The sequence below is a fragment of the Biomphalaria glabrata genome, chromosome 15, assembly GCF_947242115.1.
Source record: "Biomphalaria glabrata chromosome 15, xgBioGlab47.1, whole genome shotgun sequence".
Taxonomy (NCBI): Eukaryota; Metazoa; Mollusca; class Gastropoda; family Planorbidae; genus Biomphalaria; species Biomphalaria glabrata.
In genome coordinates, this window is record NC_074725.1 from 32493240 (window position 1) to 32516272 (window position 23033).

At 38.7% G+C, this 23033-nt stretch overlaps 1 protein-coding gene across 1 annotated transcript in view; it reads left to right on the forward strand.

Moving 5' to 3' along the window:
- Positions 1-23033, forward strand: part of LOC106079441 (aminopeptidase N-like) — a 92672-nt gene that overhangs the window by 11079 nt on the left and 58560 nt on the right. The window contains exons 2-5 of the mRNA XM_056011821.1: positions 488-786; positions 6780-7018; positions 9420-9614; positions 17118-17218. Coding sequence (XP_055867796.1) covers positions 528-786; positions 6780-7018; positions 9420-9614; positions 17118-17218 — 794 coding nt within the window. The 5' untranslated portion in view covers positions 488-527. The remainder of the gene's footprint in view (positions 1-487; positions 787-6779; positions 7019-9419; positions 9615-17117; positions 17219-23033) is intronic.

Here is a 23033-nt window from a genome sequence, read left to right on the forward strand (position 1 = left end):
GTACTTTCGTCTTTCAATCTACATAGTCATGTTTGAACCTACATAGTACTTTTGTGTTTCAATCTACATAGTCGTGTTTCAAGTACTTTCGTGTTTCAATCTACATAGTACTTTCGTCTTTTAATCTACATAGTCGTGTTTGAACCTACATAGTACTTTCGTCTTTCAATCTACATAGTCGTGTTTGAACCTACATAGTACTTTCGTGTTTCAATCTATATAGTACTTTCGTGTTTCAATCTACATAGTCGTGTTTGAACCTACATAGTATTTTCGTGTTTCAATCTATATAGTACTTTCGTGTTTCAATCTACATAGTACTTTCGTGTTTCAATCTATATAGTAAGCCTACTTTCTACTTTCTATGTCTACACGAGGGCAATAGTCTAGCATTAATATATTAACATGAATACGAGATTTAGTTAATAAAATGAATAAATTTAACTAGAATAATTTACAGATCCTTTCATTTTTTTTTTGTTTAAAGGACATTTATTAACTAAATCTGTATTGGCCGTCTAATCATTATGTCAGCAAAAAAGTTAACGGATGGCTCCAGCGGCAAGACAGACTTAACAGCAATGCCTGTTAGTAGGAACAGAGTTCATCTGGGTGCCCTGGCAGGGTTTATCTTGTTCGTCATGGCAGGAGTTGTTGGTGTCTGTGTCGTCGCCCATATAACAGGAGGCACTAAAGAAATGGACAGTAGATGTGATCCTGAGACTATTTTAAGTGGGCAGAGGTCTGAGTGCTTGAGGCTCGCCACTCAAGGACAAAAAGAATTGTGTAAGTGATTTTTTTTTTATTTCGAAATATCTAAACACGCATGTTTGTATCATCTTAATAGTAAATACAATTATTTATGGAGATATTTGTTTACCTATAAATACCGAAGGCTTACAAAGAGAGTTTGTGTCGAAACACGAACTCAAAATCGGCCCTGCGAAGTGGTTTCATTCAGGCAAGTAAAAAAACAGGTTTGAATATATTTAGCATATCTAGAGGTAAGATGTACAATCTGTGATAGGCCTTTGGCATTTGTAGTTGTTGATGGCTGTCTGACTTCGACAGATTACTCTGGAGATGTCTGGGTTTCTTGTACGGGTGTATTCGATGTACTTAGACTTACACAAGTAACAAGTAGAAGAGACAAGTCCAAACCGTTACACAGTCATAAGGGGAGGTTCACCTAAAAATCTATTTTCGTTAATATTTATCAGAAATTATCAAACTTGTGTGGTTGATACAGTAACTCATCCTGATTTTAAAAACATAGAAAAAAAGTGTGTTTGACTTTTGTGGTTGCCATGGAAACGGCCGCCATCTTGTTTTTTTTTTTAATATGATTTTTAAAATGCCGAAAAAGACCACATTCGTGTCTCTGTCCGTAATATAAACTTATCCCTTTAAAGTCCTAACACCAACTGACTATATTAACATAAATTATCTAGAGCGCAACTAAGCTCTAACGTCAACTCTGGTTCGCCTTTCTCCTTCTTCTTCCTCGTTCTCATTTTTATGTTGGAGCGTTCAGATGACTAGATCAATATATGAGATGAACTGTGGTTTCCAAATCAGGGAGCTCTCCATATAGTTTTCTTTCTATCGGGGTGATTTGGTGCCAGTGTCTTGTACGGGCCTCTTGGTGCATCTCTGTACTAACTAAAGGACAAACAATACTTAAGTGTCCAACAAACCCCAACTATGTTAGGGCCAATACAAAAGTACGTGTAACGTATCAAAAGTGTTACCAATGTTTGTTGCATTGTTAGGCCCACTAACATGGTACGACAGAATACTGAGATTTAGTAATGGTATTATCATATCTTATCAATTACAATAACTTTTGTTAGAGATTATATATTTTATGGTTTTGTTATAAATGTCCAAAATCTCTCATGCAAGGCCTCAAGGAAGAACATTTTTGTTTTTGGTTAAATGTCGCAATATAGATGTGTGCCATGTGACACTCAGCGCTTCACTTTTATACTACTACTATTTAATTTTCGTTTTAAATTAGATTCAACTTATATGCATAATAAATGCATTATTTCTGATTTACAACAAAAGCAAACACTTTATGTAAAAAAAACAACAAGTAAGGCTTATAACAGACAAACACTTAATTTAGTAATAAAAGTATGTTTTTAGAAAAATACAAAAATCGTTTTCATAAAAGTTTTAAATATATGCAGCAAATCCGCTCCCCTATTAACATAATCTCCCATGATTTTTACTATTAATAGTGAATAGTTGTAAAAAGGGTATTTTTATGCGTAGCTAATTTTAAAAATTAAATCTTTCACTTTCAGAAAGAAAAAACGTAGCCATTGCATCAGAAAAATCAAAGATAAAGTTTTCGCGATCTGAACGGACAGACGAACAGACAGACAGACAAACTAACTAACCTTTCGGGGCCAGCTAAAAAAGATATTGTAGCAATCCAATTTTGAATTTCGGGATATTTAGGGCGCCTTTGAGACCACCCAGCTCTAACGGGTACCTGACATTAGTTGAGGGAAAGTAAAGGCGGTTGGTCATTATGCTAGCCACATGACACCCTCGTTAACCATGGGCCACCGTAATAGATCACCTTTACTTTACCTGCTCTATACATGCCCTTTGCATCAGTTGCACTGTAAACTCATGGTCTGAAAAACACCCAAATTGAGTGCAAAACAACCCTCCGAAGCCTGCAAAACTCTGATTCCTCATATATTAAAAACCTCAGAACAGCACTTACAAAGCTCAACAACAACAGCAAAAAAACTGTTATTCAATGGATACCAGCTCACATACAACTAGCAGGAAATGAGAAGGCTGACACACTCGCCAAGACTGGGAGAACAAACTCACAAGTAAACTCTGCACTCTATCAAGAAGAATTGAAGAAATTATTTGTAGATAAAATAAATGAGAAATTGACGAGCTCTCATCCAAATCACAAGAAAGATGACGCTTACTATAAGCTATCCCGACAAGACCAACGTCTAATCTTTCGACTCAGGACCGGACACAACAGAATGCGACGACACATGTACCGGAAGCTCAAAATTGGAACCAGTGAAATCTGCCCATGTGGAGTATCACCAGAGAATGCAGACCACGTCCTCCAAAACTGCTCTCTTTACCAAGAGGCCCGTATAAGACATTGGCCCCAAATCACCCCAATAGAAAGGAAACTATATGGAGAGCTCCCTGATTTGGAAACCACCGCGCAGTTCATCTCATGTATTGGTCTACTCATCTGAACACTCCAACATAACAATGAGAACGAAGAAGAAGAAGAAGAGTGGTTGACACGTCCTCGAGTTTTAAAAAGTTAAATCTCTAGTGAATTTTCCTTACGAAACAAATCAATTTAATTCCTCAAGTAAAAATCCTAAAACGACTTGACTCTATAAATACACATTGTTTCAGATAACCGGAAAATTTGATTACATTTTTATATTTTTATATTTTATATTTTTATTATTATATTTTTAACTTGTGTTTAGCCAAACATAGTACTTTTACAAAGCTTATTATAAATCACTCGCCTTTCTGTCTGGTAAAAAGTTTGTACACGTTATTTCTCCGACACCCAATCTCGGATCAAGCTGAAATGTTGCAACAATTATTTCTTTTACCTGACAACACAAGAATTGATTGTAAAAGTTATCCAATTAGTTAATTTACTATTGGTAATAAATTATTTTGTTTGGTATCTCAAACAAGAGAAATAATGCGTACTTGATTGAATTGGTGGTATAAGCCGAATAAGTCCCCTTTATAGATGGCAGCTTAATTGAAACAAACAATAATTATACCATAGTTATAAGTACCTCACTAGCACAGAGGCGTGAGCCACGAGTTCGAATTCAGGTCGATTCCCTTTTTCTACCCCCCCCCCCCATTTTCCCAACTGGTCCAGACAAGTGATTAAGATCATAGCGTTTTGAGAAAGCTAAAAGTATGAAATAACGCTAAACAAAAACAATCGGTAAAAATAGTATTAACCGCACAGGTTTATCGTTGTTGGTCTAGAATCTAGATCTATTACAAATTTAATTACATGACTGATCCAAACTAATAGATACAATTACACTTTGTATATGCTTTTTTTTTTTCTATATTAGCTTGTTTGTTAAATTGTTTATGGTTCCAAAAGTGTATTACTCACAAACTTTTTATCTTCCTAGTCTGACTCTTTAAACCTGAATAGAACTATACGCCATATTTGTTTGTTTGGATAGCTGCCTGGTCGTGCGGTTTGCGCGCTGGACTGTCGTTCGGATTTATCGATGGTCGAGGGTTCAAATCCTGCCCGCTCCCATCCCCCGTCGTCCTGCGGGAGGTTTGGACTAGGAAGTAAACTATCTTCAACTCTGAAGGAACATCCGAAAACATGTAAAACAAAACAAAAACATATACTTTGAAATATGTAAGCATGATGATGGAGTCTTTGTGGCTAAGGTGGTAAAGTGCTTGGTTTCCCGAGATCGAATCCATGAGAAGACTCATTTTTAATATTTGGTTATTTAGGCGTCTTAAAACTTACCAGCAGGGTCGGCCTTTGATAATTGGAGGCGAAGTGAATTAGGTGACCGCAAATAAAAAAAAAAACAGCTAAAAAAAAAATGACAATAACATAGGGCCCAAGTTTCACTATTTCTTCTCTAAAACAATATTTTGAGTCCAGTCTGAGGCCCCCACCCGTCCTAGGCCCTAGACTGCTGTCAAGTTTGCCTACGCCTAAGGCCGCCTCTGTTACCAGTACGACAAGATTATAGAAATGATTCTCCTACCACGCTCTTGCGCACGCTCCATTGGCTTCCCGTGAAAGCGAGAATCGATTACAAAGTCGCCACACTTTGTCATCAGTGTATATATAACAATGAGATGCCCTTGTACCTTGGAGAACTGATTACTCCATATGTCCCCCAGAGAGCCCTGCGCTCAATGGACTCAACGCTTTTAGTGGTGCCACGTTTCTCCCTCAAAAGCTACGGTCTGCGGGCTTTTTCAGTGCACGGCCCAAAGGTTTGGAACTCACTCCCCATTGATCTCAGACAGACAACATGCTACACTACTTTCAAGAAGAACATTAAGACCTACCTGTTTAAAACTTTTTTAGATTAGTTTGTCATTTTAGGTCTCGTGTTTGTGTTTGCAATAACATAACAACGCTTTTAGCCTACATTTTGTTTGTTAATGGCGCTTTATAAATAAAATTATTATTATTATGTCAGTGACTTGTTTTAGGAATCTGTAAAAAATGTTGATTCATTCAAAATGTTGATTCATTCAAAATGTTGATTCATTCAAAATGTTGATTCATTCAGGATGTTGATTCATTCAAGATGTTGATTCATTCAAAATGTTGATTCATCAATAAGTTGATTCATTCAAAATGTTGATTCATTCAAGATGTTGATTCATTCAAGATGTTGATTCCTTCAAAATGTTAATTCATTCAAGATGTTGATTCATTCAAAATGTTGATTCATTCAAAATGTTAATTCATTCAAAATGTTGATTCGTTCAAAATGTTAATTCATTCAAAATGTTGATTCATTCAAAATGTTGATTCATCAAGATGTTGATTCATTCAAAATGTTGATTCATTCAAAATGTTGATTCATTCAAGATGTTGATTCATTCAAAATGTTGATTCATTCGAAATGTTGATTCATCAAGATGTTGATTTATTCAAAATGTTGATTCATTCAAAATGTTGATTCGTTCAAAATGTCGATTCATTCAAAATGTTGATTCATTCAAAATGTTGATTCATTCAAAATGTTGATTCATTCAAAATGTTGATTCATTCAAGATGTTGACTCATCAAAATGTTGATTCATTCAAAATGTTGATTCATCAAGATAATGATTAATCAAGATGTTGATTCATTCAAAATGTTGATTCATTCAAAATGTTGATTCATTCAAGATGTTGATTCATTCAAAATATCGATTCATTCAAAATGTTGATTCATTCAAAATGTTAATTCATTCAAAATGTTGATTCATTCAAAATGTTGATTCATTCAAGATGTTGACTCATCAAGATGTTGATTCATTCAAAATGTTGATTCATTCAAAATGTTAATTCATTCAAAATATCGATTCATTCAAAATGTTGATTCATTCAAAATGTTAATTCAATCAAAATGTTGATTCATTCAAAATGTTAATTCATTCAAGATGTTGATTCATTCAAAATGTTGATTCATCAAGATGTTGATTCATTCAAAATGTTAATTCATTCAAAATGTTGATTCATTCAAAATGTTAATTTATTCAAAATGTTGATTCATTCAAAATGTTGATTCATTCAAAATATTAATTCATTCAAAATGTTGATTCATTCAAAATGTTGATTCATTCAAAATGTTAATTCATTCAAAATGTTGATTCATTCAAAATGTTGATTCATCAAGATGTTGATTAATTCAAAATGTTAATTCATTCAAAATATTAATTCATTCAAAATGTTGATTCATTCAAAATGTTGATTCATTCAAAATGTTAATTCATTCAAAATGTTGATTCATTCAAAATGTTGATTCATTCAAAATGTTAATTCATTCAAAATGTTGATTCATTCAAAATGTTGATTCATCAAGATGTTGATTCATTCAAGATGTTGATTCATTCAAAATGTTGATTCATTCAAAATATTAATTCATTCAAAATGTTGATTCATTCAAAATGTTGATTCATTCAAAATGTTGATTCATTCAAAATGTCGATTCATTCAAAATGTTGATTCATTCAAATTGTTGATTCATTCATCAGGTGAACACTGCCCGGCTTCTAAGCCTCACAGAAAGCGATCTATCCAGCAACGATCAGTGGTTTGCCTGCCTGGACAGATTGCAACCGATACCACAAACATTACAACCACAAACGCTACACCCACGGAGAAGCCGAAATTGACGAACTATCGGCTCCCTACCTCCCTGTACCCTACCCATTACAATATAGAGATACAGACCTACATAATCGGTCATAATGTATCAAATTTCTTCTTTAAGGTATAAAATATCATGCAGGCTTATTGGGAGATTTTTTTGTTCTTCTTTTGCATGTTCTAGTTTATGTTGAGCTTATAATAATAATAATAATTTACTGTTATAAAAATGAACTTTTTTAAGGCAGTTTCATTTTAAGTTCAGTTATTTATTGTTACCTTTACCTATCTCTTAGTCTACTGGACCGTTGGGGCACCATGCAAGACTCGCCTACCGTCTTTCTCCATTCCTCTATGTCTTTTGTCTTAGTCAGGACCTCTTTCAACGGCAGGCCTGTCCATTCTTTTATTTTGTCATTCCCATCGCTTTCTCTGTCCGCCTCTTTTTCTTTTACCTGGTACTGTTCCCTGAAGGAAAGCCTTTGCGAGCCCTGAAGATCTTGTAATATGGCTGTCAGGTTTAGCAGTTATTTGTGTTGTTAAATAGCTGTACGCAATTAAGGTCCCGAGGTTCAACCTGACAAGAACATCATTCACACACAGTCGTACATAGAGTAACCAACTATGTGGATGGTTTAAATAACAACAACAAAAAAAAAAGAATTTAATTGTATGATATTGATATTATTATTATGTACAATGAGAATGATACAATGATGAATAGATAATATATATATATTATTCAATAATTCACATACGCACCTTGCTACTGCTATCAACTTGTCACACTGGTTTCATAGTCTACTAGACGCTGACCGACTGACGTCACAATACTGCCAACATCAGCAATAATAAAGTTAGACCTCATCTTGAATGACTAAATGCATGACGCGTAGGACGTAATCATCTTCTTTTTTGAAGTAACGTCTGTATTATATAAGATAAGATAAGATGTGTAACGGCCCTGGCACTCAACGCCGTCGACGATCGCCAATCTGACAATGACACTCAAGACTGTAATATATATTTCTAAGACAACAAGCGACGCCCACACTGGCATAGAATCAAGCTCAGTACATACAACTCCCAACACTGGCACCCCTATAAACGAAATAAACACAATACTCTCAAACTTCTACTCTAAAAGTAGAAATAGTGATAAAATCATACAACATATAATAAGAGATATCACAAACGAAGTAACTCACCCTAAACAGGGTTCCAAAAACCCTACTGAATAATAAGTCCAAGAAACTAGTACAGACTGCAGGGGCAGACTGGGTGTCAAAATCGGCCCGGGCATTTCTATGAAATTCGGCCCACAAATTCTCTATTATGTGATAAGCATCCATGTCTAGGTGTATCGGTCCATAAAAATCATTGTTAAATTTGATAATGTATCGATATGCATGCATACAGTGAGCTCTATATCTTAATAAGCAATATAGCGTCTTTTTAAATCAGCAATTATGTAGGCCCTAAAAAGATGAAGCCTACTAGTAGCACTGTCTACATTCTACATTTTTTTTTCGGAAAAGATTGTTTTATAACACGACGCTCAGAAGGCCTTTTAAAAAATAATAATAATAACATAATAAGAATATTATAAAACCTTTAACAACTTGATATGTGCCATAGTGACTTCGATCAGGCCATTTCGGTGGCCCTACCGGCCCATTTGGGTACCGGCCCACCGGGCATTTGCCCAAATGCCCATATAGCCAGTCCGCCCCTGACAGACTGTTACAGACTAATAATCTTTTACGGACCGACACACCGTCCGTTTCAACCCAATTCCGAGGGTGAGCTGCCTCATGACAAAGAATGACCAATAAATGTCACCGGACTTTGTGACGTAGCAAAAACAATTCTACAAGGCACTCTCGCCCCGAACAAGTAATACGAATAGAGGAAAAACACAGAGTTAGGAGGAACCACCAAAAGACACTTGTCTAACTTTAAACTACGTGACCATGGCCATAGATTTTACGCTTGTTTATTGTTATCCTGTGAATGTACACCAAACCTTTCCATTCTTTACATCGATCAGTGGTTATTTTAAACTACTCTGATGAGGGTAAAAAAAAGTAAAGTAAAGTTCCCCTTTCAGACCTTGTGGTCTATAGGGCAGATGATGTAAAGGTCATCTGTTTCTGTGGCCTACGGTTAACTAGGGTGTCATGTGGCCAGCACAACAGTCGTTTACTTTTCCCTAACTAATGTCAGGTACCCATACGAGCTGGGTGGACTAAGAGGCGCCTGTAGATCCCGAAATTAAAAATCCCAGTCTTCACCAGGATTCGAACCCCGGTCCCCGGTTCGGAAGCCAAGCGCTTTACCGCTCAGCCACCGCGCTCTCTGATGAGGGTGAAGGTCATTTATTTAGCAGACGAACTTCAACATTTTGTTTTCTTTCTCACTGGTCTGCGCGTTCTTTCTTCATTATGATTTGATTTTTTTTTAAATTTTCTACCGAAACTCTTCACCTGTATATATATATATATATATATATTTTACCACCCTAGGGATCTGTCAAAATTTGGTTACGGTGTGACCAGCCTTCTGACAACGTCACGCTTCACCTCAATGGACTCGAAGTGGACGAATCATCTCTTCTTTTTTATGGCGATGGCTCAGGATTCAATGTACCAAAGTACACGAATTGGTCACTAGATACAGACAGAGAGTTCTTTATACTTAGCCTTGATGGGTACACAGAGGTAAACAATGTCAAGGCTGATTATTTATTTGTTGTTGTTTTGTTTTTTCGCGGTACTCTTTTTAACGGCCACCGTAAGGGGAAAAGCCGCTATTAGGTTTGTGAAAAATGTCCGTCTGTCCGTCTGTCCCACTCAGATCTCGAAAACTAGAAGTGGAATAGAAAAATATTATTTCACCATGCGATGCGTATGACTGCGTTTATGTGCAACGGCTACTTTTGGTTTTCTAAAAGCAAACCGTTTAGTTTCTAAAATTAGTTATGCAAGTTTGTTGTTTTTTTTTCAAAAAAAAAACAAACAACTAATTCTAAAACAATTACGTAAATGTAAGGGAGGCAATGTTACAATATGTTAACATAGAAAGGCAATTTATTTGTGTATTTTCAGTATCGCTAAGACAAATATACTTATGAAATGTACAAGAAATGTTCACAATAAATATAAGTTAGTTAAAGGTGTTTTTTTTTCTGGTCAACTAGCCGCTAAAATTAAAAGAAAACCTTTATGTTTGTTTATAAAGGCTAAGAATGCACTTTGTAAATATCACGCACATTTTTAAAAATGGACTTTTTATTCGGCGACTTTTGTGCAGTAGCGTAACGTCGCACATGAAATGGTGCTAAACTAATTCCTTAAAATTTTTTAAATAATCAGATTTTTTTTTTGTTTAGTGACTCCATCAGGATAAAGCCGCATATCTTTGTGCGTTTTGTCTGTTGGTCGGTCTGTTCGTCACGTTTATCTAAAAAACAACAATAAACGCTATTGAAAATCTGATTTAACCTTTATTGTTCCTTCCAAAACATTGCAATAGTTTTAAGTATTTATAATAGATTGTTCCGGATGTTTTTGTAAAAAAACAAATCAATGGCGACGAATGTTTGTTTGCTCTTCTAATTTATAATACATGTAATTTGCTAGATTCGCAGGTATATTCATAGTCTTCCACTAATTTCTTATTCACTCAAATAATAGTGCTTCCTGTGACCCTAATGGTCTTGGCTGCCTTGTTTCCTGCGAATGTATGAAAAACCTCCATGTTCCAGTAGCAGACGACAATGATAAGCCTTGTTCTATTCCACCTTTCTCGCAGTCCTTTCTTTCTTGCTAGAGTTAGTATTGACACGCCGTATTTTACGGAGGACAGTTGAAGCTTGTGTTGTAGATCAGGGTCAGATACATTTAATTATCGGGAACATTCGTGGGGGTGAACATGTGTTCAGAGATGGAGATAGAGAATTGGAGGAAACATTTAAGGATAAAGTCTACTCAATGTAGAAATGGGGATTTGAAAGACGACAGAATTCCATCAATCAGATGACATAGGTAGTATAGATCACGGGAAGAAAGATAGGGTAGAAAGAAATGCAATTGGAAGGGGTTTAAATCAAAGTAAAGTAAGGCAATCAGTGGTACAGGGAAAGCGATATAAACCCACATAAAGACGTACAAATCCATACATCTTATGCTTTAATTGTGGGAGGAGGGACATACTATGAGACAGTGGCAACAGTTAAGCAGAGTTGAAGAATTAAGGTACAATAGTGGAGAGGCGTATACGAGAAACGAGATGGCTATTTGCAGGCTAAGAAACAGTACAGCTAGACCATTCTGTAGTGGGATCACAATAGGACATCATTACAGGCTAAGAAACAGTACAGCTACACCATTCTGTAGTGGGATCAAAATAGGACATCATAGCAGGCTAAGAAACAGTAGAGCTAGACCATTCTGAAGTGGGATCACAATAGGACATCATAGCAGGCTAAGAAACAGTACAGCTAGACCATTCTGAAGTGGGATCACAATAGGACATCAATGCAGGCTAAGAAACAGTACAGCTAGACCATTCTGTAGTGGGATTACAATGGGACATCATAGCACGCAAATAAACAGTACAGCTAGACCATTCTGTAGTGGGATCACAATGGGGCATCATAGCAGGCTAAGAAACAATACAGCTAGACCATTCTGTAGTGGGATCACAATAGGACATCATAGCAGGCTAAGAAACAGTAGAGCTAGACCATTCTGAAGTGGGATCACAATAGGACATCATAGAATGGTTAAGAAACAGTACAGCTAGATCATTCTGTCGTGGGATCACAATAGGACATCATTACAGGCTAAGAAACAGTACAGCTAGACCATTCTGTAGTGGGATCACAATAGGACATCATTACAGGCTAAGAAACAGTACAGCTACACTATTCTGTAGTGGGATCAAAATAGGACATCATAGCAGGCTAAGAAACAGTAGAGCTAGACCATTCTGAAGTGGGATCACAATAGGACATCATAGCAGGCTAAGAAACAGTACAGCTAGACCATTCTGAAGTGGGATCACAATAGGACATCATAGCAGGCTAAGAAACAGTACAGCTAGATCATTCTGTCGTGGGATCACAATAGGACATCATAGCAGGCTAAGAAATAGTAGAGCTAGACCATTCTGAAGTGGGATCACAATAGGACATCATAGCAGGCTAAGAAACAGTACAGCTAGACCATTCTGAAGTGGGATCACTATAGGACATCAATGCAGGCTAAGAAACAGTACAGCTACACTATTCTGTAGTGGGATTACAATGGGACATCATAGCAGGCTAAGAAACAGTACAGCTAGACCATTTTGTAGTGGGATCACAATGGGGCATCATAGCAGGCTAAGAAACAGTACTACTAGACCATTCTGTAGTGGGATCACAATGGGCCATCATAGCAGGCTAAGAAACAGTACAACTAGACCATTCTGTAGTGGGATCACAATAGGACATCATTGCAGGCTAAGAAACAATACAGCTAGACCATTCTGTAGTGGGATCACAATAGGACATCATTGCAGGCTAAGAAACAGTACAGCTAGACCATTCTGTAGTGGGATCACAATAGGACATCATAGCAGGCTAAGAAACAGTACAGCTAGACCATTCTGTAGTGGGATCACAATAGGACATCATAGCGGGCTAAGAAACAGTACAACTAGACCATTCTGTAGTGGGATCACAGTGGGACATCATAGCGGGCTAAGAAACAGTACAACTAGACCATTCTGTAGTGGGATCACAATGGGACATCATAGCGGGCTAAGAAACAGTACAGCTAGACCATTCTGCAGTGGGATCACAGTGGGGCATCATAGCAGGCTAAGAAACAGTACAACTAGACCATTCTGTAGTGGGATCACAATGGGACATCATAGCGGGCTAAGAAACAGTACAGCTAGACCATTCTGCAGTGGGATCACAGTGGGGCATCATAGCAGGCTAAGAAACAGTACAGCTAGATCATTCTGTCGTGGGATCACAATAGGACATCATTACAGGCTAAGAAACAGTACAGCTAGACCATTCTGTAGTGGGATCACAATAGGACATCATTACAGGCTAAGAAACAGTACAGCTACACTATTCTGTAGTGGGATCAAAATAGGACATCATAGCAGGCTAAGAAACAGTAGAGCTAGACCATTCTGAAGTGGGATCACAATAGGACATCATAGCAGGCTAAGAAACAGTACAGCTAGATCATTCTGTAGTGGGATCAAAATAGGACATCATAGCAGGCTAAGAAACAGTAGAGCTAGACCATTCTGAAGTGGGATCACAATAGGACATCATAGCAGGCTAAGAAACAGTAGAGCTAGACCATTCTGAAGTGGGATCACAATAGGACATCATAGCAGGCTGAGAAACAGTACAGCTAGATCATTCTGTCGTGGGATCACAATAGGACATCATAGCAGGCTAAGAAACAGTAGAGCTAGACCATTCTGAAGTGGGATCACAATAGGACATCATAGCAGGCTAAGAAACAGTACAGCTAGACCATTCTGAAGTGGGATCACTATAGGACATCAATGCAGGCTAAAAAACAGTACAGCTAGACCATTCTGTAGTGGGATTACAATGGGACATCATAGCAGGCTAAGAAACAGTACAGCTAGACCATTTTGTAGTGGGATCACAATGGGGCATCATAGCAGGCTAAGAAACAGTACTACTAGACCATTCTGTAGTGGGATCACAATGGGCCATCATAGCAGGCTAAGAAACAGTACAACTAGACCATTCTGTAGTGGGATCACAATAGGACATCATTGCAGGCTAAGAAACAATACAGCTAGACCATTCTGTAGTGGGATCACAATAGGACATCATTGCAGGCTAAGAAACAGTACAGCTAGACCATTCTGTAGTGGGATCACAATAGGACATCATAGCAGGCTAAGAAACAGTACAGCTAGACCATTCTGTAGTGGGATCAAAATAGGACATCATAGCAGGCTAAGAAACAGTACAGATAGACCATTCTGTAGTGGGATCAAAATAGGACATCATAGCAGGCTAAGAAACAGTACAGCTAGACCATTCTGTAGTGGGATCACAATAGGACATCATTGCAGGCTAAGAAACAATACAGCTAGACCATTCTGTAGTGGGATCACAATGGGACATCATAGCGGGCTAAGAAACAGTACAACTAGACCATTCTGTAGTGGGATCACAGTGGGACATCATAGCGGGCTAAGAAACAGTACAACTAGACCATTCTGTAGTGGGATCACAATGGGACATCATAGCGGGCTAAGAAACAGTACAGCTAGACCATTCTGCAGTGGGATCACAGTGGGGCATCATAGCAGGCTAAGAAACAGTACAACTAGACCATTCTGTAGTGGGATCACAATGGGACATCATAGCGGGCTAAGAAACAGTACAGCTAGACCATTCTGCAGTGGGATCACAGTGGGGCATCATAGCAGGCTAAGAAACAGTACAGCTAGATCATTCTGTCGTGGGATCACAATAGGACATCATTACAGGCTAAGAAACAGTACAGCTAGACCATTCTGTAGTGGGATCACAATAGGACATCATTACAGGCTAAGAAACAGTACAGCTACACTATTCTGTAGTGGGATCAAAATAGGACATCATAGCAGGCTAAGAAACAGTAGAGCTAGACCATTCTGAAGTGGGATCACAATAGGACATCATAGCAGGCTAAGAAACAGTACAGCTAGATCATTCTGTAGTGGGATCAAAATAGGACATCATAGCAGGCTAAGAAACAGTAGAGCTAGACCATTCTGAAGTGGGATCACAATAGGACATCATAGCAGGCTAAGAAACAGTAGAGCTAGACCATTCTGAAGTGGGATCACAATAGGACATCATAGCAGGCTGAGAAACAGTACAGCTAGATCATTCTGTCGTGGGATCACAATAGGACATCATAGCAGGCTAAGAAACAGTAGAGCTAGACCATTCTGAAGTGGGATCACAATAGGACATCATAGCAGGCTAAGAAACAGTACAGCTAGACCATTCTGAAGTGGGATCACTATAGGACATCAATGCAGGCTAAAAAACAGTACAGCTAGACCATTCTGTAGTGGGATTACAATGGGACATCATAGCAGGCTAAGAAACAGTACAGCTAGACCATTTTGTAGTGGGATCACAATGGGGCATCATAGCAGGCTAAGAAACAGTACTACTAGACCATTCTGTAGTGGGATCACAATGGGCCATCATAGCAGGCTAAGAAACAGTACAACTAGACCATTCTGTAGTGGGATCACAATAGGACATCATTGCAGGCTAAGAAACAATACAGCTAGACCATTCTGTAGTGGGATCACAATAGGACATCATTGCAGGCTAAGAAACAGTACAGCTAGACCATTCTGTAGTGGGATCACAATAGGACATCATAGCAGGCTAAGAAACAGTACAGCTAGACCATTCTGTAGTGGGATCAAAATAGGACATCATAGCAGGCTAAGAAACAGTACAGATAGACCATTCTGTAGTGGGATCAAAATAGGACATCATAGCAGGCTAAGAAACAGTACAGCTAGACCATTCTGTAGTGGGATCACAATAGGACATCATTGCAGGCTAAGAAACAATACAGCTAGACCATTCTGTAGTGGGATCACAATGGGACATCATAGCGGGCTAAGAAACAGTACAGCTAGACCATTCTGTAGTGGGATCACAGTGGGGCATCATAGCAGGCTAAGAAACAGTACAACTAGACCATTCTGTAGTGGGATCACAATGGGACATCATAGCAGGCTAAGAAACAGTACAGCTAGACCATTCTGTAGTGGGATCACAATGGGACATCATAGCGGGCTAAGAAACAGTACAACTAGACCATTCTGTAGTGGGATCACAATGGGACATCATAGCGGGCTAAGAAACAGTACAACTAGACCATTCTGTAGTGGGATCACAATGGGACATCATAGCGGGCTAAGAAACAGTACAACTAGACCATTCTGTAGTGGGATCACAGTGGGACATCATAGCGGGCTAAGAAACAGTACAACTAGACCATTCTGTAGTGGGATCACAATGGGACATCATAGCGGGCTAAGAAACAGTACAGCTAGACCATTCTGCAGTGGGATCACAGTGGGGCATCATAGCAGGCTAAGAAACAGTACAACTAGACCATTCTGTAGTGGGATCACAATGGGACATCATAGCGGGCTAAGAAACAGTACAGCTAGACCATTCTGCAGTGGGATCACAGTGGGGCATCATAGCAGGCTAAGAAACAGTACAACTAGACCATTCTGTAGTGGGATCACGATGGGACATCTTTGCTGGCTAAGAAACAGTACAGCTGGACCATTCTGTAGTGGGATCACAATGGGGCATCATAGCAGGCTAAGAAACAGTACAGCTAGACCATTCTGAAGTGGGATCACAATAGGACATCATAGCAGGCTAAGAAACAGTACAGCTAGACCATTCTGTAGTGGGATCACAATAGGACATCATAGCAGGCTAAGAAACAGTACAGCTAGACCATTCTGTAGTGGGATCACAATAGGACATCATTGCAAAGGGGGAAGGTCACAGTTATTTAGGTTAGAAGTTTCTATGATTTTGAAAAGTAAATTTTAGAAAAGTATAAAATAGGGGATATTGGTTAGTCGGGGTCCTCGGATAGTAACGGTCTTGAGTTTAAATGAGTTTAAACATATTGCGGGTCCATTAGTTGAAGTTATACTAGTGTCTGTCAAACTTGTTCATGTCTCGTGGAGCATAGTAGTTGTATTGTACAGTTGTATAATAAATATTTATTAAACTCCTACAAGGTATACTTGTTCTAGCATAAAAATTACCAACTGTTAAAAAGAACACCCATCATAACAGACAGTAAATGTCATAGTTGGTCCTTTCATTTCAAAACTAAACATTCCTTCAGCTGTTCATTAACTGTACGGGAAGCGTGGTCGAGAGGCTAAGTACGTACTTGGATTTTATTGGCTACCTATGAAGGGGGCTCGAGGTTCGACACCCGACTCGGGCAGAGTTGTGTTTACTGAGCGCCTTAAGGCGGCACGGAAAAACCTTCTCCTAGATACCCCCTCCCCCCACTGGTCCACAACTGAGATTGGACCAAAGCGCTCTGAGCTTGCTATAATCATGAAAGTAGCGCTATTTAAAGCTAAAATTTTTTTTATTTTTTTATTTACAGGTTGGCAAAACGTATATTATAGAAATAAGCTACACGTCGCCTATAAAAAAAAACATGAAGGGGCTGTATCTCAGTTCTTACCAAAGAATTAACCAGACTGTGTAAGTCACGAACAGCCAGCCTTAACTCTTTCTCTCCGTAATAATTTTCCTCGTTCCGATATAATTACTCATTAGTATTGCACTATCCTGTTAGGATTAAACTTCAATAACTTATTTGTTATCAGAAAATGTTATATTTGGTATCGAATCATAATAATAATTTTATTTATAAAGCGCTGTTAACAAACAAAATGTAGGCTCAAGGCGCTGTAACAACATTACAAATATAAACACAATTGCTAGGATAACAGTTAATCTAAAAAAGTTTTAAACAAGTAGGTCTTAATGTTCTTCTTAAAAGTGGTATAGCATGTTGTCTGTCTGAGATCAATGGGGAGTGAGTTCCAAACCTTTGGTCCGTGAACTGAAAAAGCACGCAGACCGTAGCTTTTGAGGGAGAAACGTGGCACTACTAAAAGCGTTGAGTCCATTGAGCGCAGGGTTCTCTGGGGGACATATGGAGTAATCAGTTCGCTAAGGTACAAGGGCATCTCATTGTTATATATACACTGATGACAAAGTGTGGCGACCTTGTAATCGATTCTCGCTTTCACGGGAAGCCAATGGAGCGTGCGCAAGAGCGTAGTAGCAGAATCTTGTCTAGTTTTTTTAAGGACTATTCGAGCGGCGTTGTTCTGTATACGTTGCAGCTTGGCTATTTTGTCATCAGGTATACCTGCTAGCACGGCGTTGCAGTAGTCAAGGCGGGAGAGTATGAATGCCACAGCTAGCGTTTTTGTTGACTCCGTTGTTAAATATGGTCGGATCTGGCCTAATCTGCGCAGCTGCAGATAAAGACCTTTGCAGAGCTGATTTATGTGTGGGTCGAAAGATAGTGTTGAGTCGAAGAAAACTCCAAGATTCCGCACTATATGGACAAAAGGAACATGGCAGTTCGTGATAAAGAGAGAATCTGTGCTTTCAACTTTTGAGACATTGTTCCTAGTGCCAATCTTAATTATTTCTGTCTTGTCTTCGTTCATCTTGAGTTTATTTTCAACCATCCAATCGCTCACCCTTGCAACGGTACTACTGATTTTCTCTGCCAGATGCGACACCTCTGAGGGTACTGATGAATCGTATAACTGTGAGTCATCGGCAAAGAAATGGTATAAGATGCCGGTTGGCCGTATGACACCGCTGAGTGGATATGTGTACATAGTGAACAGTACTGGGCCTAGAACTGATCCTTGGGGTACTCCGTACTTCAAAAGTAAGCTTGTTGATTCCGTCCCGCTAACAACGACACTTTGAGTGCGTTCCGTCAGGTAGGATCCAAGCCACTTTAGGACGACTCCTGCTAAACCAAAAGTTGCAGAGAATCTGGCCATCATAATTTCATGGTCTAGCGTATCAAAGGCTGCGGACAAGTCCAGCATAGAAAGAATTGATATGTGGCCTTTGTCGGAATTGTGAAGTAAGTCGTTTAGTACCCTGACCACTGTTGTCTCTGTGCTACGGCACTTCCTATATGCAGATTGAAATTCTTCCAAGAGACAGTACTGTTCAAGATGAGAAAGAATTTGCACTAACACGATGCGCTCCAGAAGCTTTGACAGGAAGGGAAGATTTGAAACCGGGCGATAGTTTTTTAGACATTCCGGGTCAAGACTGGATTTCTTTAATAAGGGCCTGACAAGTGCATGCTTAAATTGCTGTGGTACAATGCCTGAAGTCAGTGAAGAGTTCACAATGTTGGTAATTGTAGGTACAAGCTCATCTAAACATTCAAGGAGCAAGGAGGTTGGAATGGGATCAAGGTCACATGACTTATTTGGCATCTTCAAAATAGTACTTTTGACATAATCTTCAGATACACGCTGAAACTCGCAAAAAGGAGTATTTTGAAAAATTGGAGAGTGGTCAAGCTGTGATGAGAGGGATGGCATGTCATTTCTAATCTGCTCAATCTTCCCAATGAAGAATCTATTGAAGGAATCAGGAAGTTCAGATACTGGAATAGATGACGGCAAACGTTCGTTATTTGCTCCCCCTAACATTTCAGCGGTGATCCTAAATAGCTCCTTTGAAGAATCAGAATTTTCGATTTTTTGTCGAATATGACTAGCTTTTGCGTCTCTAATCATACGGTTAACCTTGTTTTTTTCTCGTATGTATATTTGTCGATGTATCGTCAGACCTGTCTTTTGAAATGTACGTTCGGCACGTCGGCGAATAAGTTTGGCATTCTTTATGTCTTCCGTCAACCAGGGTGCAGATGGCCTAACTGAGACTGTACGAGTGACAAGAGGTGCATGGCTGTCCAGCAACTTTTTCAAGCAAGAATTGTAATTGCTGAGAACGTCTGTGTTGCTCTGTTGCAACAGCAAAGAGGTCACGTCCATTTTGAAGGAGGCAATATCTATGGCTTTAAGTTTACGGGAAGTCACGTTTTTCTTTGGCCTTTTTGCTTTTGATAGGCGCATTTCAAAGTTTACGAGAAAATGATCTGACAAGCCGCGGTCTGAGACATTGAGTTTGGCTACAAGCTCACTTGCATTTGTAACAATCCAGTCAAGAGTATGGCCTTTGACGTGTGTCGGAACATTTATCAGTTGGTCTAAGTTGCGATCCTTTAGCGCATTTTTCAGCGACATCGCGTATGTCTCATTTTCACTGTCAAAATGCAAGTTCACATCGCCTATGACAAATAGATCTTTTGTTGATATGTGACTGTCAAGGAGGTCTTGAAATTCTTCGATGAAAACTTTTGTTGTCAATTTATTTCTCTTGCTTGGTGGTGGGCGGTACAGGAAAATAAAAGTCAGTGTTCTACTGTGGTGGGAAAGGCGAAACTCGCACATCTCAAAGGTGGTGTACGTTGAGCTTTCAGGTCTTATTGTTACATACTTGGCTAGACTATCTCTGTACAGTATTGCTAAGCCCCCTCCGCTGCCTGTTTTTCGAGGTAGACTCTTTAAAAGAAAGCCTGGTGGCGTTAGCTCAATGGTTCTTGGCTCATCACCAACTTCTTTAAACCATGTCTCACTAAGGAAAACGATGTCGTAGCTATCATCAGTGATGGTGTCTGCAAGCTCAAGAGCTTTGTTACTGCATGACTGGGCGTTGAGGTGCATTATTTTAAGCAGACTGGAGGATATAGTCACCAGAGGCGTAGCACATTTTGAAGACACCGGAGGAGTAATATCCCGAATTATAGGTTTTTGATGGGGACATCTGACCTCTGTTGTGTGAGGAGCAATAGGGGTGGGGTGGTTAATAAAACAGTTTAGTAGAGAACTGCTGAACTCTGTCGTAGAAGAAATGACAGGAGTAGGGGTGGGGTTAACAACACAGTTAAGAGTCCTGGAAACTGTGTGACATGTATCTGTTGAGTTGAATTGCGGTAGGTTATACCATAGGCGAATAAGACGCCCAGCCCTAGACCCACGAACTGTCGGCAGTTTACGCCCGATGCCTAGTCGACGAATATTTCGGAAAACCTCGCTGTCTAGTCGTGATTTGAGTAACACACATGTGCGTCCTATGCGACGTAATAGATTAGCGTCCATGACTCCAGTACGGTGATTTGACACACTAGGACTGATGACACACAGGTTTGCGCTCCGACTGCTATGTAGTGGCCACGGTACACGGTTTTACCAAGCACATCAATCCCTCGGGCTATGAGTATCACTCTGTTACTGTTTATATAGATGCTTGTTAAACTAAAGGATAGTAAATGAATACAGAAACTAATTAAATTTAAATAACGTGACTTAAATCTATCGAACTAAATACACCAATCTATAGACGAAATCAACACAAATCTAATGGTATAAGAAAGATCACTTAGCTCTAGAAAATAGCAACACAAAAATCCTCCAAAACGAGAGACGAAAAAACACGACTGCTGCCTGCTGGCGCAACAATTATCATAGGGGAATGTTTGCTCTTGCTAAACAATAAAAAAAATTTTTTTGATTAGTTTTTAAATTTTAAAAAAATTAGTTTAATGGGGTCAAATCAACGATGAGGTCGTCAATTAGGAGAGAAAGAGTTAAAATTAGGCCTTCAACATAGTCAACTAAAACGTTATTTAACCTTGGTTAGGCCAATAATAGAATATGCATCCTCTGTTTGGGACTCCTCAACTCAAGAAAATATTAAGAAACTGGAACAGACACAAAATAGAGCAGTGAGATTCATAACAAACGAATATTCACATTTGACTAGAGTAACACCTTTAGTAAAATCACTAAACTTAGAAAGCCTTCAGGATAGAAGACTCAAAAGTAAAGAAGAAATTATACATAAAACACTGAACCATATTCTTCAACTACCAAAAACAAATTTAACAAGGTTACAAAGACTAAGAGGTGGCGCTGTCTAAAGATAAAAGGGCAGGTTTCAATTTTTTCAGAAAGAATATCAGAATGAAATTCTATTAAAAGGCAAATGACAGAGAAGAATGGAGAAAGAAGGTTGACATATCGTGTGTGGTGCCCCAACGGCCCTGCAGACCAAGGGATAGGTGAAAGTGAAGATAGATGTAAGCCTGGACTAACTGATGTTTTATAATGGTCTAAATGTTTTGTAAAGGGTCAACCCGGGCATGCTACCCTGCCTCATAGTGGCGCCCGGGTGGAAACGATCGTAAGAGGAAACGATTAGGCTAAAGGGTAGCAAAACAAGGCTCCCGTGGGGGTGCTTAAGGGGGTGCGAGCGCATCCTCATTGCACTGGGCGGAGTTGTAAAAAAGCTCCCACAACCTTGTCACAATCCAGGCACCGTTCCTCAAGGGGCCGTTACATAAATGGCGTGTCCTGCACGGTTAGCCTGGTATAGAAAAGGAAAATGGCATGGGTCCCCGTGCACGCGGTCTCTGGCCGCGAGTCTGACAACCCGCTAGACAGAACAGTGTACTCCCTGTGAAAGGGAGCTCTTGTTCACTTTTGCTGGCCTGGAGTTCCAAGAGCCGAAGGCTCAACTCTACCTGACAGTTTCAAGAAGAAGAGGAAGTAGAGGGTCAATCTCTTATTCAAAGCCTCAAGGGGAAACAAAAAACATTTCCAAAAAAAAAAAAAAAAAAAATTCCTTTAGTCAAACTAATGTATGGTTAGTTCCCCGACAGTTCGCGCATTAATATGCAAAACTAGTTATTAATTGTTGTTTTACATTACGTTCCACTTATATGCATTCTAAATAGATTTTTTTTTCTTTAAAAAGAAAATGAAACATTTTTTTGTAAATGTCTTATCTTATCTTATCTTATATGATAAAGACATTATTACTTAGTATGACAGAACTTATGTAACTTTTGTAATACGATTGTAATATAAATTTTTTGACCAACTAAAACCGTTTGCATAAATGTGTTTAAAAATATGGTACATAATTGCCTCCCTTACTAAATAGCCTCCAGTGTTTGTTACTATTAATAGTGAATAGTTGTAAAAATTGTGTATTTTTATGAAAAAACTGCTTGCATACTTGATTTTAATAATTATATTTTTAGCTATATTTTCTAGTTTACAAGATCTAAACAAGACGAACGGACGGACAGACAAACCATACAAAACTAATAGCGTCTTTTCCCATTAAGGGATCCTCTAATAAAATACTCAAAAAGACAAAAATAAAGGCCAATTCCTCATTCCATATGCTAGGACACATTTGTACAAATGCTCCTTCTTCCTATTAGAGCATGGAATGGGCTGCCAGTGACTTGGCAGAATTTAATTTATTAGTTAACATTCATGACTAGAACGTCATGACATGACGCCTAGGACGTAATCTTCCTTTTGAAGTAACGTCTGTATAATATAAGACAAGATAAGTCCTTAAAATTAGAGTGAATAAAATCTTAGATACT